The following is a 27,633-nucleotide window of genomic DNA, read 5'->3' as shown; positions in this document are numbered from 1 at the left end:
TCAATTTATGCAATAAAAATTTTCACCTCAAAAATTAATTAAATATTTACATTAACTGTTTTATTCTGACAAAAATCTTCAATCAAATCAAAATTAGGCACATTACAATTGAAATAAAAAATATTCCGCAATCGTTCATAAAGCGTAATGGTTCGTGAACGTAAAATTAATGTTCAAAAAAATTTATTTTTATTTTTGCATAATTTCATTCTTTAATAAATACCTATGGGCGAAAAAATAGTGAAAAAATTCTAGAGTACATTTTTAACGAGAAAATAAAGCCTAAAAGGTCTTAATGGTGGACGATAGAAGCGGTATGTGGGCGTGTGCATTTCCCCCACTCTACGTACGGTTCTATTGGCCAGTATACACGCTCACCAGGCCCTTGTTCGATCCGCCATTAGGATTTTTAATGCTTTTTTTCTCTATTAAAACAATAGTTTAGATTTTTTTCATTATTTTTTCCTCCGTAGGTATTTCATAAAGAATCAATTTATGCAATAAAAATTTTCACCTCAAAAATTAATTAAATATTTAAATTAACTGTTTTATTCTGACAAAAATCTTCAATCAAATCAAAATTAGGCACATTACAATTGAAATAAAAAATATTCCGCAGTCGTTCATAAAGCGTAATGGTTCGTGAACGTAAAATTAATGTTCAAAAAAATTTATTTTTATTTTTGCATAATTTCATTCTTTATTAAATACCTATGGGCGAAAAAATAGTGAAAAAATTCTAGAGTACATTTTTAACGAGAAAATAAAGCCTAAAATGTCCTAATGGTGGAACTTGGAAGTCGAATGTGGGCGTGTAATTGGACGTGATCTACCCCTACCTCCCTACGCTAAGACACCAACGCTGCAGCAGCTACAATGAACGGGAATTGGCTACAGTGCGAACTGTTCAGGTTAAAATCAAAGATATGATTCTTTAGTTGTTTGCTGATTGGAGGAAACGACTTAACCTCATAACATAAACATTACTATTTGGTTTGTACTGCAAAAACGATTCGCCAAAACAGAGATTCTACCTGGTCTAGTTGTAGAAAGATACGACACATTCTTAAAACATGACATCAAGCTTTGCCTTGTTGGAAGATAGTCTACGTACGATCACGGTAACTGATCACTGCATCTGCTTTTTCGAAGATTGGTAAGAGATAGACGTAAACCTAGCAGACAACGTGAACCTATCCATATGTTCTAGATAGAACTCGTTCTTATGGACGTGAAACCATATCATCTATCGTAATTCCGCAATGTCTTCGAAACAGCAAACTGTAAATTGCGTACCTTTAATCCCCGAAACCTTCTTACCGTTAATCTATATTTAGAATGAGCATCTACAGATTCACGTTTCTGCTATAAATCCAAGAGAGTTAACTCTCATTTAATCTTATCTCAGAGCTCGTATTTTTTGTTAACTTTTACTCTGGGTGCCCCACTGAATACACAGTTGGAATTGGTAGCAAGACAATGTTAAAGATTTTATCAAACATTTCTTTCTTCATTTATTTGTTAAATGGTCTGACTCGATTCGAATTTCGCATTTCTGTTCCTTGAAATAGAAGTCAAAATTCTCTACACAACACTGATACACCGAAGATGGATGAAAATCCGAAAAAACTGTCACAATGTTCATTCAAATCACATTATGTTAGGATGAAATATTTTATATTTAATTTTTGTTTAATTGCTGGCTTAAATTAATATTTTCAATTTAAAATTGTCGTATATATATATATATGGCAGGATAGGTGGCAGAATATTCCCTTGTGGTCACACATAAACCCTTGCGGTCAGAAAAACCCTTTTAAAGTTCATTAGTCCATAGGGTATATTATAAGCTCATAATTCTCGCCCTTATTCATTGTGCACTTTTGAGGTGAATACTCTTTTTATAGTCTACTGTGGAGTATTAGGGAATATAATATACTCTATTAAGTTTTTAGAATCGAGTACTGGTACTTAGTACAGATAATACCTCTCAATGGAGTTAAAAAAGAATCGCTAAAAAAATAGCACTCGGCTGTACTTACCTTGAGTTCCGGTACCAGCCAGCAGGAGAGTGAAGTAGGCAATTAGGAGCCACAGATCGGTCATGACGTCACAACTAGGTGGTCACCTCCCGCATCATACCTTTAATAAATACATTATTAAATTAATTTTTACATTTCTCCGTGCAGAAAGGGTTGCAATACCTAAAAACATTGCTCAACTTATTCTAAACGCCAATATTAATTTTAAAAGTCTTAAATTTGGTCAGATCTTTGAAAATGGTACTGGTAATAATTGTTTGGATTTTGCGACTTTATTAAATAATACAATAAGCCAAATGATTTGATTAAATACGTACATTTTACACTAATTTACGAACTGAAATTCTTCTCTAATCATTTTCTTCTATTCATTCTAATCGGCTATAACTTTTAAACACATTCATATTTCATTGCTAGCTCTGCTATAGATTTAAGCAATGGTAATAAAGGGAGATTCTATAAAACTATGGCAGATCAGTTACCTAGACAACCATGGTTTAAGGGAACTGATCTGCCATAGCACAAGCACACAACTTGCGAGATAACACGAATGCTGTCGTTATTAGAAGTAATTAATCAGCTATATCAGCCAATCTGGCAGAAGGCGATGTTTTTGACATTTAAATGATGACGGAAACTTCGTCGCCTGAGTCTTCCAAAGAGGAAAGATTGATCGGATGGATTCTGCGGATATGGAGAGCGAATTAAGTGCATTGAAGTGGCAAGATAATTTGATGTGGAATTTCATGTGGCAGAATCAGGCTAAGGAGTCACTTCATAATAGTCACTTCATAAACAAAAAGAAAAAAACTTACAACCATCTACTTATGATAATTATTACACACCAGATCTCTTTGTTGCAGCCCTGGGGAGATGTACTAAATATAGCTCCAAAAATTGGAATAGTTGATTTTTTGCATTTCTAAATTGACCAAAACTCAAGATTCCTTAGAAATGCTCGGGAACAAGTTTGCTTCTCTGAGGAACCAGAATCAATAGAAGATGATGAACATCGGTTTCGCTTTGAACGAAGATAATCATCGTAATAATGAATTATAATATCCCTTTGTGCCCGTTTATTTTGTATTTGTTAATTTATTGCTTTTATTGTTATTTAAAATAATCTTTTATTGAAATTTACAACTGCAAACCGCTGTAGCAACAAGCGAATGTGATATAAGATAATGATATCAGGGAGTATTGATCGGAGACGGCACCCAACAGTGTCAATCCTTTATCGTGAATATATGTGCAGTACTATACTATCGCGAGGCCATCTTCTCTTCAACCTTCTTGGAGGATAACCTAGTAATGCGGAAGAAGATAGGTGTTCTATGTGATGGATAGAATGAGCTGCTTAGTGTGGAATGAAAGAAACGAGTTTTCGCAAGATCTTTAAAGGGATTTTGATATTTTTTTTTTGGCATTGGCTTCCGCCATACAGCCAGCATCGTCTTGGTGCTTATCACTAGAATATCACTCACTCTCCATTCTTACTTATAAATACATTCGCTTCACACATTCATCCCTCTACTATACACAACTATTTACATACAAGCTTACAACTAATGGATGGATCAGTACTCTGTGCTCCTGCCATCCTTATAGCTTAACCGAAATTAAAATCACTTTCTTCCATTCATTCTAATCGGCTATTAACTTTGAACTACATTCATATTTCATTGCTAGCTCTGCTATAGATTTAAGCAATGGTTATAAAGGGAGATTCTATAAAACTATGGCAGATCAGTTACCTAGACAACCATGGTTTAAGGGAACTGTCACTATTAAATGGGTTGTTACGACAATAACAATAATAGGCTGAGAGCGAACCACGCTGTGTGCCGGTCGTATCTACACAGGATCAACAAAAGGCCCTCTCTCCTCTTTGCGTAGATTGCATTGAGGAAGAGGATTTCAATCATATAGTAACGATATGTCCACGTTATCTGGTAGATTTTGATATCATTATGGATGGTGAGGTTAAAACGGAAACATAAAACGGAGCGGTAAGGAGTTTTTTGTTTTGACTGTAAAGTCTGGATGCGTAGGGAGTTTTGGAACGTTTAGTCGATTCCCATATTTCGATGGTTTTTATTTAAAAATAATTTTTCCAGTAATTTTTCCTCTTTAAGGCAATTCTGGGAGAGTAGTTGCGGGTTAAACTTCCCATAAGTAATCGTTCTAAAACGTCATAGGCTGCCTCTTTCCAAAGTATTGAACTGGAGTTAGGTACTTCCAATTTTTTGACTGGAATTATATTTTGAGGAAACTCATTTCCTAAATTGAAACCGGTTATTATGGAAATTAATTATCTTTTTTTTTTTTTGCTGCCGACTTGAACTTAAGCCTTCTTCTTAGTCAAGTAAAGTAATCGCCTATTTTTTCAGACGGGGCTTAACGTCCAACTACCAATTAGGTGTCGTGGACGGAGGCGACTAACAAACATACTTTACTGTAAATTTCTTTTATTAACCATTAAATAAAATCCAAGGGCCTAAGACCGGGAATCAAACCCAATACCCACTATACATATTAGCTTCGCAGGTCTCGCCTGTAACCGCTCGGCTACCGCGGTGCCCTAAACCTTCTTCTTATTTGACCCTTTTTAGGCTCAAAATTTGTCACTCTTGTATTTAAAACTACAAGACCTTAGATACATTAAAAGTCTTTAGCCAACAAAAAATTTGTATTTTTAATAATTGGTTATTTTTCACGCTTATAGAGGTTTTGAAACAAACTTCTAAAGTAAAAAGGGGGGGAAAAAACCATCCGTGACGTAACTTAAGTAAACTCATTGAGGAATGGAATTTTCGCATCTAGAAATTTTCGATTCAGAAAACTTTCAACGAAATGAAAAATCAACATCTAACTAGAGTTATAAATTATGGAGTCAGCAGGAGCCAGGAGTAAAAGGAGAAATGTGGAAAAACTAAGTTTTGTATTTTAATAAAAAAAAAACAAAAGTACGGGTTACAATTTTCCCCCCTCCAATATTGAAAAATGTATAATATATAAGTACTTGAAGAAAAGAAAAAAACCGGTAGTAGTGCTTTTTGGAAAGGAAAAAGGAAGAGAGAGATGAAGATGGAGAAAAAAGGTCAACTCTTACTTAAGAGGAGGTCGACAGTTGTAGGGAAACACAAAGATGATTTTCAAGCCTGAGGCAATTTCATTCTTGGCAAGGTAGAACAAGAAAATGAAGGCAAAAGAAGTGAAGCCTAAGATACGTACCTCCCTCTGCTCCAACATACAAACACTCGTCGTATCCGCCGCACACGTACACACGCGCTCACACAGAAGGAAAAAAAGTTTGCCGCACCAAATTGTTATATAACCTTCGCTCTCTCTACCCGGTTACTCTCCCGGAAATCCCACTTAAACCTCCCTCCTTTCCCCTTGTATCCCTCCGCTTTTACCCCCCCCCCCCCACCCACAGTTCTCAGTTAACCCAACTTTCCCTCCCAAGGAAAAGTTGATGAAGAGAGCGCAGAAAATTTGTCCTCTAGTAACAAAGTAACAAAGGTATTCAAACTTTTTGTTTTTATCAAAAGAGTGAGCCACCAGGCAACTACCGGAGTAGTTTGCTTGGTAGAGGGTGGTTGGTTGCCTCTCTCTCAGCCGGGAGGTGAGAAGAGGTAGAAATTTTCGCAAAAACTTTTCCAAGTTACATGGCTAATGAAAAGTATAAAGTTTTTCCGACCCTCTTATTATTAACTTAATTACGTAAGTTAACCGAGTAACGACACTGATCACAACAACGATACCGGGAAAAACTTTATCATGGTGTATGGGAGAATACACGTATAACGTACCAATCTCTTTCTCTTTCTCCTCACTCACTCTCAGAAGCAACGATGGCCTAACGTTTAGAGACATAGTCCGCAAAATAGAGACGTGTGTTCTGGGTACGATTCTTGGATTTTTCTAACATAATAGACCACGAATTTCTATTAGTATTTATAAAATATTTATCTTAAGGATTCAACTTAGCGTGGAAATCGATCCACGCCCTGAAGAAGGCAATAAATTTGCCGAAACGTTGGTAAAAACGTTGTTGTTGTTTGACGAAATGTTGAGTTGTTTTTTGGTTTTGTTCTGAACCGATTTCCTCGCTAATTTGCATCCTTAAGATAATAGACTATGAGAAAAGTCATAACAAAAAATTAGCCACCTCCGTTCAAGATATGTGACCTTAATGTTGAAGTTCAAGAACAATTGAATTTAAATAACTAATAAAAGCAATATTTTCTTTCCTTTGTTCTTTTCGAAAAGTAATTTGCGTGAGAAAATTTTAATAAGAATATATAGGCCCCATTCTGGAAGGGGTCAGATGGAGGACAAGGACCATCAAGGAAGTCAGAGATCTTTATGCTGAACTGGACCTAGTAGGACCTTATCAAGCAAGCAAGGATTAGATGGTTAGGTCACTTGGAACGAATGTGGGATGAAAGAATAGACAAGAAACTCTTTCTCGGACATCCAAGAACTAACGCCATTTACCTTATATCTTTCATCACCTTTGGATCCATTCTAAGTCGCAGATAGTTAACGCCGTGTAACTTAAATCTTTCATCACCTTTGGATCCATTCTAAATCGCAGATAGTCTAACGCCATTTACCTTATATCTTTCATCACCTTTGGATCCATTCTAAGTTGCAGATAGGCTAACGCCGTGTACCTTATATCTTTCATCACCTTTGGATCCATTCTATATCTCGTCCCAGATCTTGCTAGACATTTTAAATTCTTAATTTTTATTTTATATATAACCTTATTTATTTCCAGTAAGTCGAATGAGTCGTCACACTTTTTTTTTTAATGATCTTATTTATTTTATACAATAGACTCATTTTTCATAAATTCGTTTTTCTTGTGCCTGATATCAGACAAATAAATCCAAAAAGGAAAATAGATTTATCATCTTAAAAAAGGAAAATCTATTCACAAAATAAGTTGTCGAACAGAATGCTTACGTAATAGTCTGGAAAAGTGTCGAAAATAGAATTAAGTTGGTGAGGTGAAAATCGATAAAAGAGGGGGTGGCTAATTGGTGGAGGCCCAGAACAGCTAGTCCTGTGTCAGAGCTATAGCTTACCGTTTTGGGTTTGAGTTAAAGAGGGAAACCAGGCTAAAGACCCAGTGATTCGCCTCATTGGCTTCCAAATTGAATAATGAGGTATTCGAATTGGTTGAGGGGGTGGAGAGATAGCAGGAAAATCAAATTACAAGAGCTAAAAGGGTAGAAGAGCAGCAGGCCGGCCGTTGGCAGTCAGGAAATAGTGACTAGTTGACCGGATTTGAACCCCTCTAAAATCTGAACGAATCGCTTGAGTAGTTACTTAGTGAAGGGCCATTCCGCATAGCGTTCTAACGCATGTTTACACACACATACACACTTTAACATACGCACACCTCCACAAACCAGCCCTTTACAAATTAACCAGCCCTTTTGCACACGCATACTGATGCTCCTGAATGTGTTCAATGTAATAACCAAATGTTTAGTTTGACTTAAAAAAAAAAAAAAAAAAATCCCTGTATTACAAAATAGTGCTTAAAATGGTTAATCAATCATCTTAAGATTAGTAATAAAAGCTATGAATTTGTATTAGCTTTTAGTGGCCGTTAAATGTTTATTTTAAGGATTCAATTTAGCGTGGAAATCGGTTCAGAACAAAGGGTTTCCTGTGACCCAACCGACCCGCATAGCCATGCCCTGAAGAAGACAATAAATTTGCCGAAACTTTGTCAAAAAGACGGAGTTGTTTTTTTTGTTCTGAACCGATTCCTCGCTAAAGTGAATCCTTAAAAATAAAAGCTATCCAATAATTTGTTTCCAGTTACTTTCCTAATCAATTCAACAAATGGATATGGAGCACACCTGGGTTTCCCAGTTGGAAAATGTTCTCCCGCTCATTATTCTTTTTTGGATATTGTGATTGTAGAAGTATTAATCTATACCAATCTGCAGCTAATTGTAACGACCATTGAACCAGATATGGGCAAAAATTGAATTGACCTAATCAGGGCTAAATTACACTTGATTACTTGTGTTATTTCTGTATCCCGTACATTTATTAGTATTTAGATATATCTGGGTTACTATTTTGGCATCAGAAGTTCCTAAATTTTGACCATAAGTGATCAAAAAGTGTTCCCCTATATCACTTTAATTTGGGCAACTAAACTAAATCTAGGCACCCCGTTGTACAATGAGAACGTCATGGGGATTACCGTGTAATCATAATTGGGGAGTCTGTCCTGTTTATGGCTAGAGGAGTGTTATTATAAGGTACCTATTCTTTTGGTTGGTGGGTATAATCACAGATAAAGTAGTAGAAGAAGCTGTGACTAGAATGATTAAATCATTATCGTTATCTTTATTATTAAGTGATAATTTTTATGTCGACCGAATTGTCGGTATTACTAATCTAAAGTTTGCTGGATGGCCAATCAGTAAATCATTAATATCTGTAATAATTTCTATGTGGCTAACTGTGACAGCCAATTCTACTTAAGAAAAACGGGTGTATTGTTGTAGCTTATTTATGTAGCTTATTTTATTTTTGCATATTTTAATTCAACTTTGTTATTTTATATTCTTTCAAATCTCACGTTTTGTGTTTATAACATTTTGTAACGTTTAACGCAAAGTTCATAATTTACCTTAATTACAGATGCGCTATTGAAAAATATTAGCACATTTGCATTAATGCCATTCCCATTGACAACGAAAAATGCATATCATTTACACAATAATGTAACCAACATTCATTAACACTGTTAGCCAACTAGGTCGTAATTTCTCATTGGCTAATTTACGCGCAAACATTAGCTCACATAATTTTCCCTCTTTTTATTTGAAATGAACGGTTTGATACTGTCTAAAACTGGACAGCTACCAAACCAATAGAACGTCCATTGAATGATGGTGGGTTGGATCATTAACAAAGTCCATGAATAGAGAGTAGAAATGTTGCATCAGGAGAAGTGAGGAAGCGACTAGACTGGCACAGGCGGTGAAATGCATTTAGAACAATTGATGTACTTTCGGACGGCTAACATTGGACACTTCCGTCACAACCATTTTGTTACCACATATAACTTGACTGGAAATAAAATCGCCTGTTTACCGCTTGATCATTGCGCATGATTTTACGAAATTGGAGGTGGTATTCATTGCAGGGGTTGGTCACAATATGACTTTAGCACATCTTGTTGTGTTTGAAGCTTTCGCTTCTAATTAAATATTTCTGCACGTTTCGAACCCCTAGCAATAGGAAAACTGGGCAACAGGACTGGTCTAATGGGGAGGGATGCGTCTAATGGGATTCGGAAATCAAAGAACGAGCAATTCATAAAATATAAAAACCTAAAAAGTTGTTGATGGCCGCACATTAAAGTCGAAGGAAAAGAAACAGCTGATACTATCATACTAAAGGCATGGAATCGATTAGAACACTGGTTCTCAACCTTTGTACGTACAACTACAGAACACATTTCTCTTGGTATGTTTTCTGGCGGATCACCAACATACCAAAATTTGAAATTCTATGTTCAGTCGGATATTAATTAGAATGAAAATATAACAAGATATAAGTTGCTTTGCAAAAATCAATTAGTTTGCTGATGCAAGTTGCTTTGCATGAAACTATTAGTTTTCTGGTGCAATGAGCTTTGCAAGAATCAAATAGTTTTCTTGTGTTATGTACTATCATTATATTCGTATTTAAAGACTTGCGAAGCTAATATGTATTGTGGTACTGGGTTCGATTCCCGGTCTTAGGCCTTAGATTTTATTTAATGGTTGATAAAAGAAATTTACAGTAAAGTATGTTTGCTAGTCGCCTCCGTCCACGACACCTAATTGGTAGGTAGTTGGACGTAAAGCCCGCCTCATATTCGTATTTAAACATTCATTGAATTCAAAGTTGTATTTTTTAATAAACAAAAGACTAAATTTTATTTAGAACATTTTACTTTGATATTTGCACACAAATTTCTGAAATATTTGGTTGAACGAACGGCTTTGATATTCCTGCACTCGAGTTTTCGTGTATTTTCGAGTTTCATTACTTCAGTCGAAAAAAGTTAATTCAAGAGCTATCGTACATTTTTTTTTTTAAATAATTATTTTTTGTTAAGTTTATTTGTGCTACAATCAGCGTGTTGGCTCTATAAGTAACAATGATAACCGAGTAACAAATGAAGCAAACGAGTGGAGAAGTTACCCAGGGGTAACACTCCAAAACATTAGATGGTTAGTCACTCTCTTCACTTGAGAGGAGATCACGAGGCCACTGTCTTTTATGACGCCTTGTCCGGGTTGTCGGGAAGAGTTCTAGAAGAAAGATTTTTATCTAGAGGATTTATATGAGATTGCAGGCCGAAGTGGAGTTACCTGTATCGTGTTTTAGCAACTTGGGTGTCAAAAGCAATGTTAAGATCTGTATGTATAGTCCGGTTGGAGACATAAAATGGAGCTTGTACAATAGTTCAAAGTATTTTAGATTGAAGGGACTGCACCCTTTGGAGGTTTGTGCGTTTGGTTGAACCCCACAGCTCTATTCCATAAGGCCCAGATGGGTTTTAAAATAGTAGTATAAATCAGTCTTTTGTTGTCCAGAGAGAGTTTTGATCTATCGTCTAAGAGTCTTTTAAGTAGTCGATAGCGTCTGTTTAGTTCTGCTCTTTTTAGTCTAGTGTGGGGATTTTTTAATCATAGTATATTTTTCTCGAGAGTCTTCGAGAAAGTTTTGATTATAGTCCGAAGAATAAGGTATTAATTCGTCTTTCCATTAGCAGACAGTCAGCATTGTATACAATTTTCAAATATCTAGTTCAGATTGTTCAGAAACGTGGTCTGTTCACTCATTATCTTTTTATTCAACATGAAGACATTGAAACTAAGATAATATTATGTAGTCTTAATGGAAAGCGAAAGACCAATGACTTACTTCCTGTGTCACAAGAAAGATTTAAATTTCAAAGTGGTGCCGGTTATTGAAGGAGAACATACTCTCTTTAGGACGCTCCCCAGTTTGTGAAATTCTTCAGATATCTTAGTTTGGAGCGGAAGTTGTAGGGTAGGGGCACTTACAATCTTTAAAAACACCAAATCACCGGCCTAATTTGATATCTGCCTAAACAGTCCTAAAATTAAAGAGGCAATAGTTTCCTATTTCTTTTCTAGGCGAAATCGGGCCTTTAAGTACGTTAAATAAAATAGGTCAGAGTATGCCAGTTAACTTCTTGTTTTTTTTTTTAAAGTGATCCTAGAGAGGTACTTTAGCCGTACGGCGATGTAGGCGGGGTCAAGCAGGCAATGTGCTAAGGTCTAAATTTAAAGAGAGGAGGTATCGCGCATGGCTTTGCGAACCAGTAGAGCAACTAACTACCCGTGTTGGCTCTGTGAATGATGTGACCCATGAGTAAATTTATCTGAGCTTCTACTTACCACTTCCTGTGAAAATGTACAACTCTGAGTGAGGTGAAACATAACCCAGCTGGGTTAAAGAATATCTCTAGTTGTGTTAGATTTAAAGTGAAGACTACAACGTATTTCAGAGCCGCTAAGTGAAGCTGCCGTTACTATAGTTTCTCCAGTGAACTCCCACTTCCAAAGTACTTAACTCTTTACAGTTGTACCTCTTAAATGGACGAACTTGGTGGGGGGGGGGGAGAAGTAAAAACTTGAAGGTATTATATCAGTGAAAAAGAATGACTATGCCACTGTGGTAAGTTTAATCCATTAAGAGAATTGCTGCGGTCCAGTTGTAAACTGGTTTTAGAGAACATGCAATATAAAATTGTTTTAATGAATAGTCTGCTGGATCCGATTAACGTTGATATTTCAAATTCCTCAGGTTGGTAGGTAACAAAGAGGGACAAAATCAGTAACAGAAGGAATCTGTAATATAGAGGCAGGAGACAAAGTTTATCATTAGCCACTCCTTAAATTTCGCTTTCCAAAGAGCCTGGACAGCCATTCGGATAATCCTTGGCCTTCCAGTCTTGTCCACTAATTCGGGGTAGTGATCAGAGTGTTGCTTTAATCTAAGCTAAGAATAGGTTTCCACATGCAGGTTTCCAAATAGAGGCAATGTATAGTCTAGAGCAGGGGTCCCCAAACTTTTTACAAAGGGGGCCAGTTCACTGTCCCTCAGACCGTTGGAAGGCCGGACTATTTTAAAGACTAGTTTAAAGTAAAAAAAAAAACAAAAACAAAACGGGAACAAGTAGAATATTTAAAATAAAGAACAAGTAAATTTAAATCAACAAACTGCCCAGTATTTCTTGTGGGAACTATGGACCTGCTTTTGGGCTAATGAGATGGTCAATGTCCGGTTTAGTTATAGTGCTTTGCTTTTTCTTCCTACTTCTGGCTGTTATTTTACACTGTTTTCGGAGCCGTGACGCGTGCGTCCCGCGTCACCGGAAGTAGTACTGTACATGAGCGACACAGCGCTTTGCGGCACCGCCACTTATAGTGCTCCTCTCACTGACCACCAATGAAAGCGGTACCCTTCCGGAAGTGTGGCGGGGACCGGATATAAATGTCCTCAGGGGGCCGCATGTGGCCTGCGGGCCGTAGTTTGGGGACCCCTGGTCTAGAGAGAAAAGATGCTGGTAATGTAACGTCATGGAAGGAGATAAAGGAGACTTCAACACATTTCCAAACGTACTACGTTGCTATCGTACAAAGATGAAGGTAGTCATACTCTCCATAAAACTATTCCAGCTACTAAGATTTTACAGCACTCAGAGCAGGATGCTGTAGACTCTTATTCATTAGTTTTTTCTAAATTTATAACAAATATTTTAATTATTATTGAATGTATTATAATCATTACCTTTTGCAATTAAATTATATTGTAACCGGTAGCCCCTGAATAACTAAGAAGAATCCTAGGATTGTGGGTTTTTTTTCAGCTCCAGTAAAAGGAGGTAATAAACTGGAAGTGGAATTAAGAGATGAAAGCGATAAACTGAATGTGAATTTCAAAAATTTTTGTTTAATAAATAACGTTATTCTGAAAAATAAATTCATCAAACTTTTTAAATATTTAGATTAATAAAATATTAGAATAATGTATAAACAAGACGTTAATCACGTGATTATGAAACTCCTCTCTGCCTCTTCTTTTTTAATATCAAAACTTCTCTCTCAAAATGAAAATCTTTCTCTCAATTCTTTTAACACTTTCTTTTATTTTTCTAAGACAAAGGAAAAACTTATTAAAGTAATGTAGAAGCAATGCAAAATTATTCTTCTGCTATTTTTAACCTAAAACAAAAAGGAAGAAAAGTACAATTTTGTTTTGTAAAAAAGAAAATATTTGAAATTAAAAAATTATTTTCCTTTCAAAGAAAAAGAGAAAGCCTCTCTTAAAGTGTTTTCATTCTCTTTATTTTTTCCTTTTATTCTAAATTTATTGTGCAAATTTCTTTCTTTCGCGTTTCGTAACAATAATTTATTTACGTAAATTTGTTGCTTTTGCAATTTTAATAATAATATATGCATAAATTTAGGAATATATATGCAATAAGTTTAATTTTAACATTTTTTTTTTAATTTTTAAGGTCCGCCTGCGCCATGTTTGTAAATTGAGGGTTCCGCATTTGCAGCTCGTAAAGATTGGCAGATAAAGGTAAGTGATTTACTATTTGTTAGTTTTTTGTTTTTGGTATTTTCCTCAATATATACTCTATATCTTAGATGAAGTGGAATAGTAATCATGTCTGACTCCTGTAGTATTTTAGGCGGCAGTTAATGGGCGATATAAGTGGAACTGCATGGAATTCTGTCATTTTCTAGTCTAAGAAGTAACAATAAATATTTTAGGCGGCAGTTAATGAGCGATATAAGTGGAACTGCATGGAATTCTGTCATATTCTAGTCTAAGAAGTAACAATAAATATTTTAGGCGGCAGTTAATGGGCGATATAAGTGGAACTGCAGGGAATTCTGTCATTTTCTAGTCTAAGAAGTAACAATAAATATTTTAGGCGGCAGTTAATGGGCGATATAAGTGGAACTGCATGGAATTCTGTCATATTCTAGTCTAAGAAGTAACAATAAATATTTTAGGCGGCAGTTAATGGGCGATATAAGTGGAACTGCATGGAATTCTGTCATTTTTCTAGTCTAAGAAGTAACAATAAATATTTTAGGCGGCAGTTAATGGGCGATATTAGTGGAACTGCATGGAATTCTGTCATTTTCTAGTCTAAGAAGTAACAATAAATATTTTAGGCGGCAGTTAATGGGCGATATAAGTGGAACTGCATGGAATTCTGTCATTTTCTAGTCTAAGAAGTAACAATAAATATTTTAGGCGGCAGTTAATGGGCGATATTAGTGGAACTGCATGGAATTCTATCATTTTCTAGTCTAAGAAGTAACAATAAATATTTTAGGCCGCAGTTAATGAGCGATATAAGTGGAACTGCTTGGAATTCTGTCATTTTTCTAGTCTAAGAAGGAATAATAGATATTTTAGGCGGCAGTTAATGGGCGATATTAGTGGAACTGCATGGAATTCTGTCATTTTCTAGTCTAAGAAGTAACAATAAATATTTTAGGCCGCAGTTAATGGGCGATATAAGTGGAACTGCTTGGAATTCTGTCATTTTCTAGTCTAAGAAGTAACAATAAATATTTTAGGCGGCTGTTAATGGGCGATATAAGTGGAACTGCATGGAATTCTGTCATTTTTCTAGTCTAAGAAGGAATAATAGATATTTTAGGCGGCAGTTAATGGGCGATATAAGTGGACCTGCATGGAATTCTGTCATTTTCTAGTCTAAGAAGTAACAATAAATATTTTAGGCGGCAGTTAATGGGCGATATAAGTGGAACTGCATGGAATTCTGTCATTTTCTAATCTAAGAAGGAATAATAGATATTATACGCCGCAGTATCTCAGATGATGTCAGATTTCCCCAGAAATGGGAAAGTGGACTTCCATCGATCTGGATGTCCCAACGGGAATGCCAACCCAAATAACATTGAACTACATCTCCATAACATACATTTGACGTGTGCTGCTGTTTGCTAGGTATGCACCTATCTATCATATGGTGTTCTTCTTGGAAGTCACATTAGTTATATGGGTGACTAGTTATGGAAAATGATATTTAGATATTTTCCAAGAAAATGGGATATTGCAACAGTGTTGAATGCTGTTATCATACTAGCAAGACTTGCATAAACGCATATTGAATTATTTAATAAAGATCCATTGTTTTATTAAAAAAAATACCTATACAAAAAGGCTGCAACAAGCAGAAGAGTGACGTAAGAAGTAAAATAATAATGATAATAATGTAAATTAATTAATCAGGGCTAGAAAATTGATTTAGGGTCTACTCTGAAGAAAAGATTATAAATTGATTGAGTCATTGATTGAATCAACAAGTTTAGTGCAATGCGGAAATGAAAGTCGAAATCTCTACCCGAAACTGATTACTCTACTTCCGATGAATGAAAATCTGATACAGAGCAGGGATGCGTGCTACGATTGACAAAATTAAGGACATTATCGCTGGATGCGGACCTTTCCCAAATTTTCAATTATTTTATTTGTATAATCAATTTTGATGATCAATCCTTAACAGTCCTATCGGATAGTTTGGTATTGATGCTGGCTACTTATGTGTAAGCATGATAAATTTGCCTTTTTTTGTTGCCAAACATCACTTCACCATCTATTGTGCACTTTTTTCCCCCAATTAATGATTGGATGAACACATATATTTACACAATCATCGATCAAATCGTCACTGTTGGGAGTCTCAATGTAGGTGATGAATGGTTAAAGATCGGAAATCCTGTACAAAATGAAGGGAGTTAAGAGGAAAATGTTCCCGGATTCTGTTATTCAATAAATCAAGAGGCTGAAGGGTAGTTTAAGCGAAAGGTATTCATCTGTAGTAGGCTAGCAGCTTAAATAAGGTGTCCACTTTAGTTGTGTTCACTCAATATACACAAGGATACTGTTAGATAAAGTTCTGTCGTCCTACCAAATGGTAAATGGTAGCTTAACCATAGTTAAAGATTATATTTGTAAGTGTGTTAGTGTGTGTTGTTGAGTGTAGGCTGAAAAGTGAAGCGATTTATCTGAAACTTTCTGTGGTCAGTTCAAACACCCTCTCCTATCCAGCCTAAACTTTTCACCTCTGAACTCCCCATTGGCTGAAAAGTGTGATACTACTCCGTTGACTGGCCTATGTGATTTCAATTCCCTCTAACCTAACCCCAACTCTGCAACACTTCCCACTAGTTTTTCTCTTCACCATTAAACTACCTGGGAAATCCATTTCATACAACCCTAACATATATATAGATTAACAAAATAGAGTTTTTCCCCTCTTCTTATATATATATATATATTTTCTATTATATCAACGAAAAAGTTATTTCTTTATTTACGTTTATTTCCACCTCTCTCCGATCAAATTGTATCGATTTAAAGGAATTTTCTAACCATGATACACATTTCTCAAAAAGCTCAAAAATATTTGATTATAATTAATATTTAACTCTTATTCTCCCTTTCTGTCATTCTTATCAAATTTACTCCCTACAGTTTACCGAGAGACCATTGGAGCCTTTTAAGAGAAATTGATTCCAAAGTTATTATAGTCAAATCCCTTTCGAAATCACTAAACAGTATTCTATTATAACAATGATTAGTTATTGAGGATTTTAGAGGAATATTGAGGTGCGTTCAATAAATTCAATTCAAAATCAAAAATTTCTTTCTTCATTACAACGTTTCGGTAAATGATGTAGTTTAAAATTAAAACTCCACAAATTCTACAATATCCTGAAGAAGGTAACAGTATATTTACCGAAACGTTGGTATGAAGAAAGAAATTAGGTTTTTGAATTTATTGACCGCACCTCAATATTTTCCCAAAATCATCCATTAACAACGGTCGAAAACTATTATTATTAGTCATTCTTGACAATTAATTATTCAGCATAGTTTTTCGAGCTAGGAATAATTGATATTATAATCGTAATTATGATAAATATTTTCGATTATCAAGCAATTCATTATTTTATTCGTAATATGATATGCAGCTTTAGCAGTGATTTAATCATATAGTTATAGGATAAATAGTTGGAAGCATTAAATTCTGCGCTGAAAAAGGCGAAATATGTTAAGGTTCAAACAGTTTTGTGGGGGTGCAGAATCGATAATTGCTTTGAACTCATAATAAATAATAAGCTATTCTTTGAACCATCTTCAATCTTATGTCCAGAACCAGAGTAAAGTTACTGCTATGTAAAATGATTGGAACGCATTACTCAAGTGTTAGGCGGGTTTAGTAGCACACATTTGTTCAAAGAGAAGTTAAACATATAAGTATACTCGTATTTCACTTCAATAGAAGTGTATATGACGTATTACTTTGGTTTCTGCGATATGATTTCTAAAGATTCCGATACTGCTTAATCGATTTCGACGGAATTAAGTTCACATTTTATTCTTTTTTTTATAATTGTGGTAAAAATGCTGCAGTAATAATTTAAAACAGAATTTAAAAAAGAAACTTACTGATCCACATAAGTTAGAATTATCCTATGTTTGAGCTTTGCAACAACTTTAGTCAAGTTGACTATGACGCGGCACCCCCCCAAAAAATGGTCCCCCAGAAAAAGGCTTTCTTTGGCTAAAACTAAACTTTTCATCATATTTTAAGCCCTAGAACGATTCACCAACAATTTCACAAAGATAATGTCAAAAAAAAGTTCATATTAAAACGGGTAAAACGAGATAAGTTTATTCCACACCAACTCGTTGAATATCCATTTTAGAGATGCTTGTTTTTAAGATAATGTTTCCATGAAGATGATATCCCAGGACAGAGAAGATCCATTCCTTGATATGATTACCATCAAATTCTGTTGAGTAAAGTTGTCTGGTGATTCACCAGTTAGGAAATTCATATCTTTAGCGAGATATTAACCATAGAAGATGAAAATACAGAAGTATAATTTGTGAATATAATGCAAGTTCTAAGGTGGAAACTGACGGACCGAAGTTGCTCACTCTCTCTGGAAATTATATTCCAAGTTCTTGAAGTTCTTGTAAAGTTGTGTACTGTAGCACCCGTATCATTTACATGCTACATATATATTATGTTAATAGGTACCAACTGTATTAAATATTTTAGCAGGGTTAATATAGTTGAGCTGGTTTTATTATTCTAATTCTTCCTTTTTGATCTGTTTGTTAATAAGCAATAATACGTGCGCTATTAACCCTTAATTACAAGTCTTTAGTACAGGTGTTTGCTTTATAATTAATTATATTAAATAATTAATAATAATGGCTTATTAAGTACGGTCTTAAATATGGTCTTGCAGTATATACCGGTCTTTACCGGTTGGTTACGGTTTGAAAAGTAATTATTGGCGTCTGAAACTTATTTTCCGCGCGAATATCAATAAGCACCGTGGTATTATGGTACAATTAGACTATTTGATTTGTGTAGAAATACAAAAATTTAATTTTTATTATTTGCTTTTATCCCACACTAGACTTAAAAGAACAGACCTAAACTACGCCATCGACAATTTGAAAGACAAGAGACATAAACTGTCTCACTAGACAACAAAAGACTAATTTATACATTTTCGCATCTCAGCTGAATAGAGCTGTGGGTTTCAACCAAATGCACTAATCTTCAAAGAATCGAATCTCTTCAAACTAAAATACTTCGAACTATAGTAAACGCTCCATTTTACGTCTCTAACATTACTATACACACTGACCTTAACATTCCTTTTATCGCACAAGTCGCTGAAAACACGTTACAGGAAACTCCACTTCAACCTGCAATCTCATTTAAATCCTCCGGCTCAAAATCTTTTTTAAAGAACTCTTCCTGACAACCCGGACAATACGTCTTAAAAGACAGTGGGCCTCGTGATCTCCTCTCAAGTGAAGAGAGTGGACTAACCATATAATTTTTTGGAGTGTTACAACTGAAGTAACTTCTCCACTCATTTATACTTCTACTGTTCACTGTTATCATTGCTATTTATAGCGCCTACGCGTTGATTGTTGCACTAATATATTCTGCTTTTAAACTTACGCTGACTTGCTTTTCACCTGATGCTGTAATTCACAGATGATGTCTGGCAGAGCTTGAATCGTTGAGAATAAATAAAAACCATAAAAACTCTTCCCCCACCCAAACAACGGCCAGAACTTTTAATTTACCAAAGTTTTAAATTTTTTTCCCCTCGGATTTTCAAATTTTCCACTTTTAAGACTACCGAATCGTGACTGATTTCATGAAATATTTGAACCAAGCTAAAAAAAACCGCTAGCTACAAAATGACGTTAAATAAACTAAAGCAAATTAAAAAAAGGGTAAAAAAGGGTGAAGTGAGTACCCTATTCCAGCAAAAGTTGGATTTTTCGGGGGAATATGTTTCCAAAAAAGATTACAGAATAAAAGCTTTATAACCTTTTTCGAGAAGCATGCACGGACATGCAGACAATCTTAAGCTTTAAGTGACATTTCCAAGTCAGCTGAATTTGTCTGTAAGCTTAATGTTTCACCACCATAAGCATCTATACTCGTACAATTTGAATTTGGGTGCGTTTATGAGTGATGCTGATCGCAAATACATGTGTCACATTCTAGTGTATTCCTCCAAATAGAATTTCCGCCAGAAACCCAAAACAAGAAATCTGCATAATAACAGTACTGCGTTTTACAAGGAGTTAGTGAAGGAAGTGGATTAGCCACTTCTTCAGGGTAATTGATACCCTGCGGGTATCCCAGCCAAAAAACATTGAACATGAGCAATATTCACTGTTACACCCCATATACAGGGTGAACCAGTAAGTATTGTCCATAGGCCTACCGTGTGTAGTACATCTAAAGTGGAGTTCAATGACGTATTGGCCAACTTCATATTTTCCTCTGTTCTTGAGTGACGTCACTTTAAAGTTTTTTTTTTAAATCATTACTTTTTTCCAATAAAAATGTTATTACTCAGAAAGTTTTACTCCAAATTCGATGACACGGTTAGAAAGACAGATAAATTTTCTAAAAATTTATTCCATTTTGAAGCATAAGTTATTCTCCAAAGAGCCTCAATCTTCCTCCGAATGCTGGAAAAATAATAGTAATCGAAATTTTTAAGAAAACTCATTCAGCCCTTACGTGATCATTATCAGACCTAGGTGCTGGCACTTTTTGTAAAAGTTTCCTTGTTTAATGGGCTTTCAAACGGTATATCATTTTCCATGATTCCTTTTATGTTCGTATGATAAATTACGTTTGTATTACCAGAAAACGTGTTCACGAGCACTCAACAGTGTTATGGTACAATAGAAAATTTTGAAACCAAGGTAACAGATAAGTGAAGTTTATTTGTAAGGCTCCTAGTTGTACTGGTTAATACCTAATTCAGATACAACGATTATCTGTTAGAGGGTTCAAAGGGTTGTTAAGGCTTATTTACATTTTTTTCTTTTTCAACAGTGTATTGTATGTGAAATTGTAATTTGGAGTAAATACAAACTATGATTTTTTATATGATTTTTTTTTTATATAAAACTAGTAGGTAGTACTTGTTTAAAATATTTCCTAACATTTTCTCAAATATTTTAGAGTTTAGATTTTTTTTTTTTTTTTAGTGCAATTTGTAACTTTTGACTTCCTAATTTAAGGACAGTCTACATTAAAATTGGCTACTGGTCCATCTAAAAGAGTTTTCAATGAATTAAACAACTTGATAAACTAACAACTGTTGAGTGCTCGTAATCACGTTTTCTGGTAATACAAACGTAATTTCTCATACGAACATAAAAGGAATCCTGGAAAATGATATACCGTTAGAAAGCCCATTAAACAAGGAAACTTTTATAAAACGTGCCTGGCACCTAGGTCTGATAATGATCACGTAAGGGCTGAATGAGTTTTCTTGAAAATTTCGATTACTATTATTTTTCCAGCATTCGGAGGAAGATTGAGGCTGTTTGGAGAACAACTTATGCTTCAAAATGAAATCAATTTTTAGGAAATTTATCTGTCTTTCTAACCGTGTTATCAGAATCGAATTCGGACTAAAACTTTCTGAGTAATAACATTTTTATTGCAAAAAAGTAATGATTTTAGAAAAAAACTTTAAAGTGACGTCACTCGAGAACAGAGGAAAATATGAAGTTGGCCAATACGTCATTGAACTCCACTTTAGATGTACTACACACAGTAGGCCTATGGACAATACTTGCTGGTTCACCCAGTATACGTATATTAACACAGTACACATAGGGCATAGTCATCTGTACAAGAAGGGCTTGGAAACGTTGTGCAGATTGTGTCAGGATGAGGAGGAGACAGCACTGGCTGTCGATAGTGTAATGAAACCTTTGGATCTTTGAGATCAAAGGAGATAGTAGCGCAAAAAGAACTAGTAGGGAAAGTCCTCAATCTCTTTAGTAGGGGAGGTTTCGTCTACTAGATTCACAGGTAGAGGGCACAATAAGTCTCTTTTGGCTGCGGTGCCGTGAGACATAGGTCCCACCCTGATAATCTAATAATAATAAGAGGTAGTGAAACTAAAAAATAATATAAAAAAACACAACCAGCGAATGTGGAGATCGTAAAATATTATTTAGATGGTAAATATTCAAATGAAGTGGCTAGTGAGGCATGATGGAGGCTGGTTGGCTGATTATCAGTGGCTTATTAGCTACCTGGAGGGGATACCAGGTTCATCATCAATGACTCCCTGTCCCTTTCTACCAATATTGCTGGTATCAGCTGATTAGCGATAACCAAAATAACCAGGTTACAACCCAGCAGTAGAGTATCACGTACAACTCAACCCCTTCTCTTCACCAGTCACCGCTAATAATTACGTCAACACGGCCATCCCATATTGATCAGTCTTCAGGACTTCTGAAACAATTCCTTATGAAGAAATACTTTTTTTGCATTTTTATACTCTAAAATAGTGTATTAACCCCTTAACGTGCACACTCGAGATAATTCGAGCGGCGTTGCACTTTATGCTACTATAATTTTTCACTCTCGAATATAATCGAGAATTGAAAATAATGTGAAAGCAAAGAAAAGCAATCGTTTTATTGATATTTATCATTTACATGGGATTGCAAGCTATAACACTTACTTAATCGTATAAAATATAGCGGTTTTTTTCAAAAATACTGTGCATTAAGGGGTTAAATTAGTTAAAACAATGAAAGCTAGTCTTTCATATGTCGCCTTTGAAATTGGTCAACAGTTAAAAGGTCCTTTCATAAATTTTAAAATAATATTCTTTCACAAGTTACAAATTAAATCAAAAATCCATTGTTAAAATACAGTTACTAATCGTCAAAAACTACCATAGTTAGCCCTTGTTCTGTCCCAAGAGTTGATTGTAGTTAAATAGTTAAATATGTTCTATTTACCCCTGTAAAGACCGCCCTGATGTCCTATCCCTTGCATCTGCTCCTCAGCTACCTGTGAAAAACTGGGCAGCTCATTAGATGGGCAACCTAGAGCTAGCAGAAGGTTTTACCAAGTTGTAACACCTGGGATCAATGGGGGGGGGGTGGATCCTCCTCTAGTTTAAATACACTCACATACACATTCACAATTCCTGCTCTCCACTGAAACTCAACCATTACAACAAACTTAGTTCAATTAATTTTAAAAGCCTGTATAAAATATCGATAACATTAGCGAAGGGAATATAACGACCACCACGAACGCTAAATACCATTGCTCGTAATCACTAAAACACCATAACCTTTTTAGTAATCATAACGAATGTATTTGTTCCAAAAAAAGAAGAAACCGCACGCATATGGACATGGATAAATTACTCTAACGAGAAAAAGTATCGATTTAACTTCGTAATGAGAAATATATATCATTCATATACATATACATCATACTTGCTGACCAGCAGAGAACGATAAGTTTTATTCCATTTTGATTTATAATTTTATTGATTTCAGAAATGTTAATATAGCTTATAATTACTTCTTAACCAGATCAAGAATGCTTTTATCGATTTCTCACATCGATATCCCTTAAACTGCAAAAAGTGATAACGTGCACCGCTTTATTTACGTCAGCTGCACATCATTAACGGATTTCTTCGCTGCTTTAACTTCTTCATGCTTCCCAAAATAATCCATCAAACAATTAAGGTGGCACTGCTTTTTTTTCTTATTCTTATTATCGCACAAATATTGTATTTTGAGTTTTTCCTGAATCATCCGCTTTTCACGCCCCCCCCCCCAGACTATGGAAAAGTGGTGTTCAACAAATCTTGTCTGTATATTTTGCCTGTTAATGGGTAACTTGAACAATGAAAAATCATAGTATTGTAATCGTGCGGATTTCCGAATTTGAATTTACAGCAAATTCCATTTACTCCATTTACACTTCAGACATACCAACAGATACTAACACTACACTTCTCACATACGCAGATGACACCGCCTTACTGTCCACTAATCATGATCCTGTACTTGCTCACAGAAATCTGCAGTCACATCTCTCCTCCTTAGAACAGTGGTTCAAGAGATGGGCTATTAAACTTAATGAAACCAAGTCTCAAAATATCACCTTTACTCTTCGTCGCATTACTCTTCCTCCAGTCATCTATAACCTAACACCTCTACCAGTAGTAAACGTTGCCCGCTACCTTGGGCTTTACTTAGACCGAAGACTTTCTTGGAACCCCCACACTAGACTTAAAAGAACAGAACTGAACAGACGCTATCGACTACTTAAAAGACTCTTAGACGACAGATCAAAACTCTCTCTGGACAACAAAAGACTAATTTATACAGCTATTTTAAAACCCATCTGGGCGTATGGAATAGAGCTGTGGGGTTCAACCAAACGCTCCAATCTTCAAAGGATTCAATCTCTACAATCTAAAATTCTTCGAACTATTGTAAACGCTCCTTTTTATGTCTCCAACTTGACTATACACACTGACCTTAACATTCCTTTTGTCACACAAGTCGCTAAAACAAGATACCGAAAACTCCACTTCAGCCTGCAATCTCATATAAATCCTCTAGCTAAAAATCTTTCTTCTAGAACTCTTCCTGACAACCCGACAAGACGCCTTAAGAGACAGTGGCCTCGTGATCTCCTCTCAAGTGAAGAGAGCGACTAATAGCCTGTTTTGGAGTGTTACCACTGGGTAACTTCTCCACTCGTATTCTTCTGTTATTTGTTGTTACCCTGTTATCACTGTTACTTATAGCACTAACGCGCTGATTGTAGCAAAAATAAACGCAAAAAAAAAAAAAAGAATTTACAGCGAAAGTACCCGTTTTGAGGTCCCTTGAGTTCGAAAAACCAAAAATGGCGTGTGTGGCGTAACTCAAAAATGAAAAATTGCGCAGTTTGATATTTCCACTAACAGATGACGTCATAATAAGATTTTGGTATATGATATATTCAATATGATAATTGATAAGTACATGAATAGCATGAGGGGAGAGTTCGCCCATTGGTTGAAACTCCCAAAGTGGTACAGTGCACTGTATTGTCGACTGGCACTTACTTCATTTAGATGATTGCGTGGCGGCCACCTGCGCTTCAGCCGTCTTAGAGTATTTCCAGGCAATGTATTAAGTTGGGATACTAGTGGATTACGATGGGAGGTGATTGATATAAGGGGATCTTATAGCTTCTGAAACATTAGGGAACAAGGAAATCTCGGTGCAAGGTAGTGTTAAAGACAAAGTACGAGAGCATTAGCGATTCCACGGAGTGTTTTTTGACTGGAAGGATTGGATTTCTGTAGATATTGGAAGCTTCGGCTGAGCCCCAAAGTTCCATTCCATGATTCCAGGCAGGACTTAACTTATTCATTTTTTTTTCTTTCATTTTTTTTTTTTACTAACTTTCAATTGAAACAATTTTTCGATTATATCTAGATCTTCAAATCGATTCTGCTCAATCTCAGAGCTCAAAAGCAACCTATGGTTTGACAATTCTTTTAGATTGATAGATTTTTTTTTTTTTAAATTTATTTTGTAATTTACAATCTGTATACATTGTATACAATAAGTAAATATGGAGAGAATGATGAACTGGTGCGGGAGGAGTGCAGGAGGAGAGAAGCTACCGAGCGGTAGCACTCTCTGTAGGAGAGAGGAGAATGTGAGGAGGAGAATATGATGAACTGGTGAGGGAGGAGTGCAGGAGGAGAGAAACTACCCAGCGGTAGCACTCTCTGTAAGAGAGAGGAGAATGTGTGGAGGAGGAGTGATAGGAGAATAATGGGTTTAGGCCTTCAAACTACAAGGAAGTCGAAGCGCCACTGGCGATTCAGTCGGCGAGGAGTATTAGTGATGTCAGAGGAAGCGAGAGACTGTACAAGAGGATATTAGAGCTAGTCGAGAGAGTAGTGTGGAATTTTTGGTACATTGATAGCTAAGATCAAAATTTTGTTCCTTTATTAGTAACCAAGAATTTATAAAAACGATTAAACTTACCGCAAAGCATTCGTTTTTTAAGCATTTGTTCGTACATACACGTAAACCAACTGATATCTTTTTTTTAAAAAAACTTCTTTTCATGAAAACATAAAACTCATAATGGTTTTTATCTGATTTAAAATTACATAAAATTTTTTGATATTGATCGTAAAATTCACTTCTTATTATCAGGAAGCGAAGGTTTTTTGTTTTTAAATAAAGTAATAATGAAATAAAATACACCACAATAAACTGTTTACATTGCCAGCCAATCATCTGATTAAAAAATTATTCCAGCCTAGAGGTTAACTGATTACCTAATTATTCATAAATTCATAATAAAAATAGAAATAATTAAACACAAGTAATAAATTAAAAAATGATTAATTAGATGTATATAATTACATCATTAAAACTGGCCTGCCTGTTCTATATAAATCATCTCTTCAGTGTTTTTATAATTTTGTTATTTTTTAGACTCAGCGCCGAGAGAGCACGGAGGGTTCGTTCACTCTACAGTGAGCCTAACTGGGCTAAATTAATTTTTATTCGGTATGAATAAATTTATATAACCAATTGATGGAATATTTTATTCTAAATTTTTAATTTAATTTATTTTTAAGTTTTCGTCAACATCCGGGGTCATGAACCCTTTTTTTCTGCAGTACCCTGTCGACTTCCGGGTTGTAATTAAATTTATAATGTGCGTCGGTTTTTATTTACTTAAACAGAACAAAAAATAGAAGTTCAGTGTTCACTCTAAAACATGGATGCTATTTCGTAAGCTATTCAGCCAAATCAGTGACATTCTCCTGACCTATATAATACAGATATACTTCATGGTAAATCTACAAAATGGATAAAAGATACACACATTTTTTGCCGGTAAAAGTATACTTCTACCTACTTGTTTGGAAATTGTAAGTTTATTGAGTCGTTTCACCAAAATCCTACATTTATCGGATATAAGAAAATATTGCAAAGCATCTTGGGAAATGTGAGTTTATGTAAGTGCGCGATACCCCGGAAATTGTGCTTATCTATGATCGTATTCAGTAAGCTATAAGCGAAGAAAAATCGTCAAAAAGAAAATGGTACTGATGAAAAGGTTAATACAACTTTTGCCTAATATGATTGCAACATTTACACATTTTTCGGTGTATGTGTTCAAACTTTTTTCAATGTACGAGGTGTGGCTATTAAATAACGAGACTGATGCTGCTACAGAAGAACTATGCATGTGCCAAATCTTAACGACCGACAAAGCTGTGCAGCGTAAAGCCTTCTCTTTCGATTGCAGCGTCTCTCACGTGTTTGTAGAGAAATCTGTCTGACCGGAACCGTCGTTTGTGTAAGAGGTGTTTAGTTTCGTTTTGCCGAAAACATGATACTACACATGTAGTAGAGCAACGAATTGTCGTGAAATCTCACATCAAAACTTGATAAAACCGCTGACGAAACTTATCTTTTATTAAAAGAAGTTTATGGCGATGAATGTTTATCACGTGCGCAAGTTTTTGAGTGGTTCAAGCGTTTCCAAGATGGCCGACAAGACGTCGGAGATGATGACCACCCGGGTCGCCCTATCACGTCCACAACGGATGAAAATATCGATTATAATTAATCAACATTATTACCGTGAGGTGCTTGCTCAACTCTGTGAAAGAGTAAGGAAAAAATGACCCGTTTTGAGGAAGAAAAAGTCATGGGTTCTCTCCATCAAGGCAACGCGCCGGCTCACAATGCATTGTCTGTTAAGACGTTTCTAGCCAAGTACAACATCCCAGTTTTTGGCCATCCGCCTTATTCGCCTGACCTGGCCCCATGTGACTTTTATCCGTTCCCTAAAGCCAAATCTGCATTAAAAGGAACACGGTTTCAGTCCGTTGAAGCTGTGAAAGAAAAACGGGCACGCGTCATGTAGGAGCTCACAGAAAAAGACTTCCAGCACTGCTTCGAACAATGGTAAATCCGCATGGAGCGTTGTAGGGATAGGGAAGGGGTGGATATTGAAGGTGATAATAACTAAATATCTATAAATTTAAAATAAAATGTTTTACAGCAATAGTCTCGTTATTTAATAGCCACACCT

General features: G+C 35.5%; 1 protein-coding gene across 1 annotated transcript in view; it reads right to left on the bottom strand.

The window, feature by feature from the left end:
• Window positions 1-27,633, bottom strand: part of LOC141451631 (lachesin-like) — a 469,514-nt gene that overhangs the window by 384,681 nt on the left and 57,200 nt on the right. Inside the window, exon 2 of the mRNA XM_074123088.1 lies at window positions 2,043-2,142. Coding sequence (XP_073979189.1) covers window positions 2,043-2,106 — 64 coding nt within the window. The 5' untranslated portion in view covers window positions 2,107-2,142. The remainder of the gene's footprint in view (window positions 1-2,042; window positions 2,143-27,633) is intronic.

This window comes from Rhodnius prolixus, unplaced genomic scaffold (genome assembly GCF_049639745.1).
Source record: "Rhodnius prolixus isolate KJV_2025 unplaced genomic scaffold, Rpr scaffold_14, whole genome shotgun sequence".
Lineage (NCBI taxonomy): Eukaryota > Metazoa > Arthropoda > Insecta > Hemiptera > Reduviidae > Rhodnius > Rhodnius prolixus.
Note: the sequence above shows the minus strand (reverse complement) of the source record. Positions and strands in the feature narration are given on the sequence as shown.